The sequence below is a fragment of the Merops nubicus genome, unplaced genomic scaffold, assembly GCF_000691845.1.
Source record: "Merops nubicus isolate BGI_N331 unplaced genomic scaffold, ASM69184v1 scaffold5783, whole genome shotgun sequence".
NCBI lineage: Eukaryota > Metazoa > Chordata > Aves > Coraciiformes > Meropidae > Merops > Merops nubicus.
The window spans coordinates 1-11,857 of NW_008600830.1; the positions used below are offsets into that span (position 1 = coordinate 1).

An 11,857-nucleotide genomic window follows, 5' to 3' on the forward strand; every position below is an offset into this window, starting at 1 on the left:
CGTGGCAATCCAGCCTCCCCCAGGAGCGTAGTACGAAGCAGAATATTTATATATTTATTTATATTGAAAGTATGATTCTAGTTATTTACAACACAGAGGAAAGACAATGTTTATGCAAGTGAGCCAGCAAGGTCTTTCAGTGTGCAGCAGTGGCACACAATCCCCCTTTTCAGAACAATTTATCCTGTTCCAAAAGCTGACCAGCATGTCGTCGCAGTCCTCCACATCACTACTCCACGCAAGAGTTTTCTGCAGCAGCCTGCCCCACCAAGAAAGCCCATGAGGCAGTTCATGTCCATCAACAATCCAACAACTTATGCCCAGGTTCTGTTTCCATGCTCCAAGGCAAGAGGCGATGCCTGTGCTTGGCCTGCTGGTGCTGGAGGACCCCAGCTCATGCCTTTTCTTTGTCAAACCACCGTGAAACAGAAGGGGTAGAACCAAGGAAGTGAATGAGTTAAGAGACAGGGCTGAACCCCACAAGGAGTTCAGTCGGAACTGTGAAATGGGAACGAGTCCAGGGGCAGCTGGAGTAGATAAAGTACCAGCACTACCATGCCAAGTCCACCTGCTGATTAGCAGCAAGATGAACCCATCCCCAAAACTGAGCACCCCCTCACCCCAATATCTGGCTAGAATGAGAAGTTGTGGGGTTAGTAAAACGACATTTGAAGGAAGAAACAGCTGAGTTACAGGAGATGCTTTTTCCAAAATACTGTATATTCCTTCCTTTGCTGAAAGTCTGAACATTGAAGCCAGGGTCACCATGAGCTCAACCCAACTGCAAACACAGGCTGACAGCAGGAACACTCAATATACAAATGCCAGTTGTAGAATGAGGTCAGCGTGACTGACTCTTTCCATTTTTAAGTCATCCTGGAAAAATGGGAAACGTAGACCAAGATGCTTCCCTAGTTTTTCTTCACAGTACCTCCCCTGTTGTATAAGGGACTAGCCCTGCCAGAATACTAGTTCAAATATTTATTAATTGACAAATTCACTGCAGAAATAAGGTTTTTAAAAATAATGGAGCCCTTGCCAGGGGGAATACTGAACCTTTAGCTTCTGCAAATGTAAAAATGATGCAAATTTGCAAGGTCCATTCTGTAATATACATGCATTATTGCTAGAGGGGAAAAAAAAAAGATGAAAACTCTGCAGCTTTTATGGTGCCATCCAAAATGGCATCTGTTGTTTAGCTCGCTGTTGTGAGGAAGGGTACTGGTATCCCAAACTCCATCCCTGTGAAAAAGTACTTGCGTTTTTATGGCCACCATGTTCCTCCTCTTCATCTGATGAATCTCCAGCATATGCCACTAATCCAAAGCCCTTTTCTGCAGTTTTCATCTTCTTAGCTTGATGATCTAGGAGGGGAAAACAAAACAATGCCCCCCAGGCCCCAAGAAGGAAAAACAAAAATAAAAAGAGATAAAAAGCCCCAAAACAAGTTAATAAAAAAAAGACGTTAATTGTAAATTGTTAATTGGACACCATTTTGAGGTCACAAGGCCAATGGTCATCCAAGGTCGAAGGCCACACCAAACAGCACCAGCAACAGCACATGTGATCCATCAGAACCATGTAAGAGAACAGAGAAAGAAGAAAGAAACACACAAAAAAAAAAATTAAAGTTAGCAAATGGCTCTAAGTGATGGCAATTTCACCGTTAAAGAGATAAATACGTAAAGAAAAGTAGAAATTTTGTACAAAGGAAAGCTAACAGAAGAGCAACCTCTGGGACCAATACTGCAGAAAAACTAAAGTTAAACAGGCTAACATGATTTATGCACAGAACTGAACGGCACTCAACTACCAGGAGAGAAAAATCAATACATGTTTTTACCAAGCTGCAAATACTTGATGTATGACAGCCCTATGAAAGGATGAAACCTGACAGCACTTCTGTTGTCTGCAGACACCTCAGGTCTGTAAATACACACCTGAACCACAACTCCCACCGAAAGTCCTTAGTGCCTCTAGAGACAGCTGTTCACAATGCAAAGCCACATATCTGTGTTACCAAATAATCCCATGAGATTGTGCCTGAGCTGACTGACGTGTCAAAAATATCTGGTTTTAGTCCTCCCCTTAATTATACTCTTCTCATTCACACAGATGTATGTTAGTTTTAAGAAAATCATCCTGTGTGCATAATCACAGCGAATGTAAGCAATTCTAGAGCAATGCAATAGAATCTGCTTTTCATTTAAACAACGTGGCATGAAAAACGGCCGGAAAAAAAAAAAAAAATCACCATTTTAAAACAATGTTAAAACCAGCACAAACATCTGGGAAAGGAAACTTGACTTAATGTGTATTTAATTCACCGCACTCACCATGGTTGCCTGGTAAAGACCCTGCACCATTTCTTTCTTCAGAATCTGATTTCATCCCAGTGACAGGAAAAGCTGGCGGAGGCATCAACTGCCTGTGTAAACCAAAGCAAGCCATTGTTTTGTTTTTAAAAGCAAAGAGTCCAAGGTAATAACAAATGCATAACTCAGTCCTTGACCTTAGGATTTTAACTTTTGTCTGACCAACCTAGTGGCCTTGTACCACAGCAAAAAAAAACAGTGAGGAAGAGCAACCCATGTCACCTACCTGGATATCTGCAAGCCTTTTAATGTGCTCCCCCCCAACATTCTTACCTCTAAATCAAAAAGAAATTGATTTGATGGATGGACTCTTAGACGGGCAAGGAACTGGATAGATAACCATGTTCAGAGAGTTACAGTCAAAGGCTCAATGTCCAAGTGGAAACCAGTAACAAGTGGTGTCCCCTCAAGGGTCCATATTGTCACCATATTTAACGTCTTCATCAATGACACTGACAGTGGGATCAAATGCACCCTCAGCAAATTTACAGACGATACCAAGCTGACCGGTGCAGTCTATTCAGGCTTACAGAGTGGGCTCATGCAAATCTCATTAAGTTCAACAAGGCCAAGCGCAAGGTCCTGGGTCACCTGGGTTGGGACAACTTTCAACACAGGCTTGGGATGAAGGGCTGGAGAGCAGCCCTGGGGATAAAGACGTGAGGGTGGTGGGGGTGAAGAGCTGGCCAGGAGCTGGCCCCATGCAGTCATAGCCCAGACAGAAGCCAATAGCAGCCTAGGCTGCATCCCCAGCAGTGTGGGCAGCAGGACACAGAGAGGATCCTGCCCCTCTGTCCTGCTCTGGGGAGACCCCTCCTGCAGTGCTGGGCCAGCTCTGGAGTCCTCAGCACAGCAGAGATGGGGACCTGCTGGAGCAGGCCCAGAGGAGGTCATGAAGATTATCAGGGGGCTGGAGCACCTCCCCTACAAGGCCAGGCTGAGAGAACTGGGGTTGTTCAGGTTGGAGAAAAGGCTCCAGGGAGACCTTACAGCAGCCTTTCAGTATCTGAAAGGGACCTACAGGAAAGATGGGGACGGACACTTTATTAGGGAGCGTAGTGACAGGATGAGGGCTAACAGTTTCAAGCCGAAAGACTGAAAAAATTTAGATTAGGCACTAGGAAGAAATTCTTTACTGTGAGGGTGGCGAGGCACTGAAATAGGTTGCCCAGAGAAGCTGGGGATGTGCCATCCCTGGAAACGTTCAAGACCAGGTTGGATGTGGCTTGGAGGAACCTGGTCTAGTGGAAGGTGTCCCTGCCCATGGCAGTGTGGATGAAACTAGATGATCTTTAAGGTCCCTTCCAGCCCAAAGCATTCCATGACCATCTCTGAAATAAGCTTTCAGTCAAAATCAGAAAAGTCCCAAACAGAATTCTTTCATCACTCACCTGTCCCTCTCTCTCTCCTTTCCTGAGGAACTTGCTGTTTTCGATCCGGCTCCATCGATTTCACTCTGACTGGAGAAGCCTGTACCTAAATTAGTCATATGAATGGGTCCATGCTATGAGCAGAAAAACACACGGCATTAGCAAATCTACAACTACAACAAAAGCTATAGCTCCTTAATGACAATGACAGGAAATCCAACTTTTCAGAGAATATTGCCAACTAGCAGAAGAAACCACTATTCACCACTGTTAAATAAAATGCTTTCTCCTAAAAATACTGAGGGTAACAAAGTAAGAAACACACCTGAGCACCAACATGGAAGACACCTCAGCACCTACTTCACCTTTTCAGTAGTTCAGGACAGTAAAGATAGCTGCTTAGGTCACGGATCAACTTACTAGTCAGCTAATTCTTAATACTGTACAGACCTCGTGCCACAGTAAACTCTGCTCAAGATACTAATATGAGGTCTAACGTCTAAGCAGTTCCTTATTTTCTCCAGGCAAATCTGTTATTAGAGTGTTCTGCCTGTGAGCAGGGGTGTATCACCAGAATTGGCAGATATTCCTTCTCCTCACATAAAAATCTGAAGAACGAGATTATTTTTATTAAAATTAACTTTAGCATTTCCTATCTAGAAAACCAAAATAAAATCAATTGCTTAAAACTAGTCTTCTTGAAATCCTCACAAGTGCAACCTGCAAGAAAGGCAAACGGTAAAGTCTGGAAGTTATTACTGCATTTCCCTCCCACTCCTCAAACAAGCCCACCCAGAGAATCCACAAAACCCAAAACAAAACCCCTAATAATCTCTCTTTAAACTAACCAAAAGCACGCTATTGTCATCTCTTTGACCTGAACGCACCGCTATTCTTCACAAAAGACTGAGGGTGTGGAAAGCAAGCTACCAATGACTGAAGTCCCAGCTGAAGAACAGTGCATCCGCTCAAAGAAACCAAAGCGTAGTATCGATGCTAAAAAACAAATTGCTGCCATCTGCCAAAGGTCTTGCATGACCGTTGCCAAATAAACTGTGCTACGTTTATCAATCTCTCTCCAGACAAGGTCCATTTTTGGTGAATGAAGTAAAATTGGTGATTTTATTCCACCTGATATCCCAGCAGTCCTGACTCTCTCTCATCCGGTAGCTCCTCAGTGAAGCGCCTCTTTTGACCCTGGGGATGGGGCTGGACTTGTGGCTGTGTACCAGTCGGCACGGTTGTTTTTATGGGGGCAGCAGGAAGAAAAGGACCGCTCAGTGGACTCTAGCATACAGAAGTTGAAAACAAAACAAGTAAATTTGATAATACACATAAATTATTAATTCAGTGTAGAGTTTCATATATAGGAGCAGAACACAATTTTTTCTCGCTGCAGAACCTAGTAGAAACTTAAAGGAAATTCACAACTTAAGATAAAACAAGTAGTTCATTTATGGAATGGCCCCACTTCAATCTAATCTGTAACTCAAACTCACTGTGCCTACATAGCTGCATCACAGTCTGGGACCAAGGCTTTTTATAAATGAGCAACCACATTCTGAAAATACCCTTTGTTAACAGGTGGCTACAATACTAAAAATGCAGCACAAAGCAGCCATAGCAACAATTTGGTTGCTTAGAAGCATCAGCAAAGCAAGGTTGGTTGGTTTTTTTTTGTTTGCTTGGTTGGTTTTTTTTTGGTTTTTTTTTTTTTTAAAAAAATTGCCCTAAAAATGTAGTTTCAGATGGAAAATTCCTAAGTATTTTATTGTTAGGAAAGAAACAGCTTAGCAAATTGACACCTACAAGAGAAAATAATTAATCTATGGCAGTACCTGGCCAGTGCTGGCTGGAGGCTGTACTTGAGATATCGGATACTGTGTTGGCACAGGCGGAACTCCTGTAGGTAATGTTGGTAGGACTCCAGGTGCCAAGGGCACTGCAGGTGGGACTATGCCTGGTACACCGTACGGTGGCTGAACTGGTTGTTGAGGAGGGGGAACAACAGGATAGCCAGACTGATAACCATTGGAAGGGTAATATGATGGCTGGGAAGGGACACTGTTTATAGCAGCAGGCTGCGTGAAGCCTGGTGAGAGAAAATGGAAAAAAAGGGTTATCCTCAATTCAGAGTCATAAAAATATAAAATTTAATAACCAAATGTAAAAGAAGCTGGACTCCTTTTCAACTGAAGAATTTCAAGATTTCCACAGGTAAATAAATTCCAAAAAGCCAAATACAGCTCTGCAGAATGCAACTCCAAAGTCTTCATTATTGCTAACGTTTACCTGCTAAGGGTACTGCAGTGGTTATCTGATTCACAAATCGGGAGTATTCAGCGTGAACCTACAAAAAATTTTGAGAGATTAGACAATAAACATCTCTTTTGCTATATCTACAGGCTAATTTTGCTACCTTTTTCAGGGAAAAGTCATTTTACCATGCATCCCCATAAAACTGTAAAGGCATTTTGATTACAGAATATACTATGCACAAAGACAGCAATAATCCAAACAAACTGAAAAGCCATAAAAACTGGAAACAAAAACCCACCGACAAAACCCCTGCTGAATATCCCATTAATCCTGCTGGTTCATGTAACATATTTGTGAAAGATGATCCTGTATTTTACACAGGAAATAGAGTGGCAAACCAATTACTTCAGTAGAGACAAAATACTCAAAGAATAAAAAAGTCTCCATATATTTTTCAAAAGAAACTTTGCAGACTATACTCAATTATCAATACTAACAGAAAGACTGTCTCACAGGATTTTACTCTATTGCATTCACATAACAAAAGCTAAGAAATTCATTTCCTATGTGTATGTGTGAGAGATTTCCTTAATTTTTTTTTTTTTTGAGACAACAATCACTTTAGGAAAGGTACAGTAGACAGCGTGACTTTGGACAACATTTAAAGCTAATGCAATGGAAGCTACAGCAATCAGGAAAAAAGAGCAGGATTCCTTTGTTTGCAGAGAGTCAGACAGTCCCCTGGCTTCCACCCCCAGCTCTGGCCAGAAAGGTTTTCATTTTTTTCTCCCCGAGAAATTCCACCACTGCAGCTCTGTTCTGAGAAACATTTACCCACTGTCCAAAACTTGGACAGGAGTACTTGAAAGGAAATGACCCTATGACCAAGTCAGAACACATTGGCAGTTTTGCTGATAGCATAAAAAAAATAAAATCATTAGTCAGGCACACACTGAAGGTATAACAGGCTCTAAAATCTCATATTTGTATGAGCTACTCACAGTTTGCAATAGATTCTCACACAGCTTTTTTGCAGCTGCCAAACCTTCTGGCTTTGGGTGACTGAAAACATATACAGGAAAAGAACTCATGAACACAAATGTTTCTGCCAAATTTGGGAGCTACTTCTTTCACCAGTACCCTGCTGTCAGATCTTATCCCTTTAATGAGTGATTAATCACCTCACCTGTACTCTAGCAGCTCTGCAGCTGTTGAGCACAATGATCAACAAAAGTAATGAGTATTTATTTTCTACATGAAAATTCAGGTTAGTTTAAACACTGCAAGAGCACAGAGCACCAATCTGAACCATTGACACATTCTGTGTTCTTCCTTTAGAGCTCAACATCACAACCCATGCCCCAAAAGAACATAGCTTTACCGTGTTCCAAATAAAAGCAATATTTTATTGTTGAATACCACTTTGTATCCTAACACTGTATGGCTAATATCCTTATCACTTTAGAGAGGTCTGTATTAAAACAGAAGTCTGGTTCAAAACCTATTTCATATGCATTAAATCAGTTGGAAACAAGAAATCCCCACATCGATTAAACATTAAGTTACATTAATTGACTGGTCATTAGGATATTTTTTGTTTAAAAAAACCCTTCATACCTGATGTAGATATACATGGGTTCAAAGGCTTCTCTGCCGGATGCTGGTTCTATGCAGCCTGAGCCTTTCCCACGGAGAAAGACTTTGGCACCTGTTTCAATTTGAATGTGCTGCAAGTAGGAGCAACCAGGCCCTTCCACCTTCTCCTTCACGTTAAATGTAGGTACAGCATGTTCCAGACCAACAAATAACTTGTCCTGAACATAATGCATCTGTAAATGTAACAGTAAAAGCTTAAGAATAAGGATGCTCCTTCTACTGGAGGCCAGAACCAGTATTTCTGAGTCAGAACAGTGAAGTGTTGGATAGCACAGTCAGCCCTTGGGTTTTACTCTAAGTAGGACTGCCCTCTCCATCCCTTTTCTTTTAGGAGGCTTCTGTCATCCAAAGTCTCACTCTTCAGACTCAAGTCTGACAGTCCTCCAGTTTTCATAAGATGCAACTTTTTTTTTTTTTATATTTTGCAGCATGTTTTCTTGGTCTTGTTTGGTTTGCATTTTTTTTTTTAATTAAATAGAATATTATATGTATACTTTGTAATAGGTAAATTATTGTAATCAGTGCTATTCAAATGATTAACATAAATTAATTACTCACCCCTGACTGGAATGGAGGTTTTTGGCCGACTGCTGGAGACAACTGAGTAATAGGGGCTGGCTGGTGATAGACAGTAACCGTAGCTCCATTAAATGTCGGACTAGAACCTGTGGCTGCTTTCACTACGCCATTAGTAATTATCTCTTTAATTCGGTTAACAGCTCCTAGTTGACAGATTAGGAAATTCATTTATATTTAGGCCCTTGTCAACTGCCCAGATTAACCAAATCATGACATGGCTATGTTACTTTCCCATATTCTGTGATAAATGCTAGAAACATGTCAATGTACAGAATTGACATCTGCGTGAATGAACAAACTAATGTGAAAAAATTGTTTACTGGCTGTGGAAGTCAGGGTAGATACAAGTGGGCAGCTCTAAGTTCCAAGGGACAATTGAGGGCAAGCCCATGAATTGATACACACAACAAATGAACACCCAAACAGTTTCTAGTTTCCCTTATTTTCCATCAGGCACAGGCAAGGCAGGAATTCCCTGTGTTTCTAATGGAAATGTAGATATTTCACAAAATATGTTCATACTTCTATATTAAAGGTGAGGCCCCACTGTCACACATCTACTGTAACGGCACCTCCGCACGTTATCAGTGAATACATTCCTATGTTTAAGACCTGTACATGCCTAGGAATGCTACGCACTCCCCCTACCTTCTTTGTAGCCTATCAAGGTTTAGTTTCATGACTAATGCAGTCACAGCACCTTAGGTAGTTTTGAGCAGATAACATCAACACTTAAATGGGGTCTGTAATCAACACTGAGATATTTATAGTACAAATCCATATTGGTCATAACAAAGCCCCTTAGTTAACACCCCTTTATCACAAATAACGAGAAAAAAAACAGACTGCTTTGTACACTTACTGTCAACCAATTCCCGTGTCTGACCCTGGACATGAAGATACAAAGGACGATCTCTGGTAAAGAAATATGAAATATCCCATTGAAACTACAGAGAACATACAATAATGGACTCAATCGAATTATATTAGTCATCTAAACACAAATTCTTCCATAAAGATCCGATATACTTATCAAGGAATTAAATACATATTCATGGAATATCACACAGCTCAGTGCACTGAAAACTAAAAAGATTCTGAAGTTACTTACATGACAACTTATTAACATTATGCCACTGAAAACTTTAATTTGCTTGGCCACAAAAGACTTAACTAAAAGCACGGAACCTATGAAATATTCGCTCTCTTTGTAATTGGAAAGTTGCCCATTCTTGGCAAAATGCACAAGAGGTCAAGCATAGCATTCAGTCAGAAAAAATTCAGCACAGTCTAATCTGTCACATCTGTGGTTTGTGTCTGGTTTTTATTTGACCCCATCAATATTAAGCAGGTAGAAAGCAGCTCTGCAGTCAGCACTATCATAATGGTAAACACATTCAAAACACTCAACAGTTATAATTTGCTCTGATGCCCAAAGGTGAGCCTGCTCATAAAAAACAAAACAGACAAAGCCCCACCACTTAGCCACCCAGAAAAGAAAAAGCAGAACCCCCAAAAAAAGAAATACAAACCCAGGTCCCACTTTTGCTTTCTCTTCTGCAGTCATGAATCTCCCTCGAGTAGAGACAGCTGCTCCACTCAGTCGACTTATCTACAAATGAAAAAAAAAAGCACTATAAGTTTACCAATAATAAACAAAGCACACACACAAAGAAATGGTTTAAGCCACATCATATAAAAAGATCAGAATCCATTAACAGTTGGACGTAGATCCTGAACTTACCTCATCCTGAGTCTGCCCTCTTGTCAGCAGGTTTCTGCACGTGAGGGGGACGTCATTGATTTCTACCTCTGCCACCACAAGGTCATCTTTGCTTTTACTTGTGGCTGGACCTTTTCCCAGAGCCTGCAGCTTCAAAAACAACCATAGCAAAAGACCAGTGTTTGGAAAGCAAAGACAAGTGACATAACAAACTGACCCTAGTACTCTAATGGTAAATATCCTTTTCCTTCTCCCCTGTCAGCTGTTGAACCCAAAAGCTGTGCAACTATTAGCTGAAAGTACATTATATCTACTACTTGCTTCCCTCTTCACAACCTTGAGCCTCCCAAATAAAACCACTAGTTTTACCTTCACTACACCTTCATATAGCAATTACTGCTTCTGTTCCATAAATGGAGAAACACGTAGAATCAAGCAGTAAAGTTGCTCAAACGAAACCAGAGCATCTTACACTTGAATTGGCATCTCACAGAAACCTGTAACACTACTAGAACATGTAACTCCCAGTTCTCTCAACTCACCTTACACAGACACAGACTTTCGAATTTCTGTCCAAGATCTAAACTCACCCACACGATGACTACACTTCCCCCCTTCTTTTTCTAAATCAAGGGCATAATATTTTCTGTCCCTAAGTGCTAAGTAAGAAAAAAGCCATAGAGCCACAGATTCAGAAAATATGACAGAAGAGTTGGAGTTACTATCAAGCCCTTACAGCTTTTTCAGCGCATAGAGAATGAGATAGCACATCCTTCTAAAAACTCTGAAATGTTTTTGGGGACATAACCGCAATCAGACTCTATAAAGAGAGAACCTTGCAGTAATACCCAAAAGGCACGTGAGAGCCAGAGGACCACTATAGAGGGACACAAGTCTAATATATTGCACATGCATTCTATTTCTCCCGTCCTTCCACATTCCTTAATCTGCACGCTCCTTAATTTCCATTCTCTCACAATCTGAAGTGCCATCACTCTGGGAATGTCATCCTGAACATTTCCTAACAAAAGCAACACATGCAATAAAAATCCAGTCCCATCTGCAAATTAATTAATTGGTTAAGTGGTTCCCTCAGCAATACAATTTGTCACAGGATGCCAAAATAGCACCAAAGCTTACAGAAAAAACATAGATGGAAGCAGGAGATATTACAGCATCTTCCAGTTGCTTAGGTGTCTTAAACTGCCAGTCATCAAACAGGCTCCATTTCCACCTGGGATGACTATGGAGGCTACCTGAAGCCAAGCAACATGTTCTTCAATGCTGAAAATGTCACAAGCTCAGAAGGCTGCTAAGTATTGAGAAGCAAAACCATCATGCAGCAAGGTATAAATCCACCTAGGATTGCTGACAGCAGTGGACAAATAAACACTCACTACTAAACCTCACCTATTAAAATGCTGTAACAACCACCTTGGATACAGAACCTACAGAGAACCAATTAGGGTGAATGCACGGCAGGGCGCGGCGGCCACTCTTCATCCGCAAATAAGTCCGATGACAAAACGAATATACATTTTGATACTGCCTCAAAAAGGCAAAGCCTTAAAACATAACTGTCAGTCCAACCAACACTAAAAAAGATGACACAATGCACCATGAAAACAAACTTGTTAACCTTGTATTTGACCAAGTTTGGATGAAAACTTGAAACAGCCTTCTCAAATTTGCTCCAGCGTAGCCCAACAGTTTGCAGAAAAGCAAGAGTTCCTGTTACTAAAGTCAGAAAACAGGCTTTAAGCTATACTTCCTTTAGAATTGAAAAGTTCAGTCAGAAGGGACCTACAATGACCATCCAAGTACCTGATCAATTCAAGGCTGACCAGAAGCTGATAAAGATATTTAGAATTTGGACATACAGCTCCTAACTTGTT

General features: G+C 41.1%; 1 protein-coding gene across 1 annotated transcript; it reads right to left on the minus strand.

Annotated features, from left to right (window-relative positions):
* Positions 1–1,154: 1,154 nt before the first annotated feature.
* On the minus strand, positions 1,155–10,112 carry KIAA0907 (KIAA0907 ortholog; the record flags this gene model as incomplete). Its single annotated transcript, XM_008937782.1, has 12 exons — positions 1,155–1,364; positions 2,337–2,428; positions 3,767–3,879; positions 4,877–5,032; positions 5,584–5,837; positions 6,038–6,095; positions 7,006–7,066; positions 7,622–7,833; positions 8,219–8,382; positions 9,102–9,154; positions 9,772–9,851; positions 9,984–10,112. Coding segments are annotated over 12 exons (1,572 nt in total), but the record flags the coding sequence as incomplete, so codon positions are not given.
* Between the last annotated feature and the right edge of the window lie 1,745 nt (positions 10,113–11,857).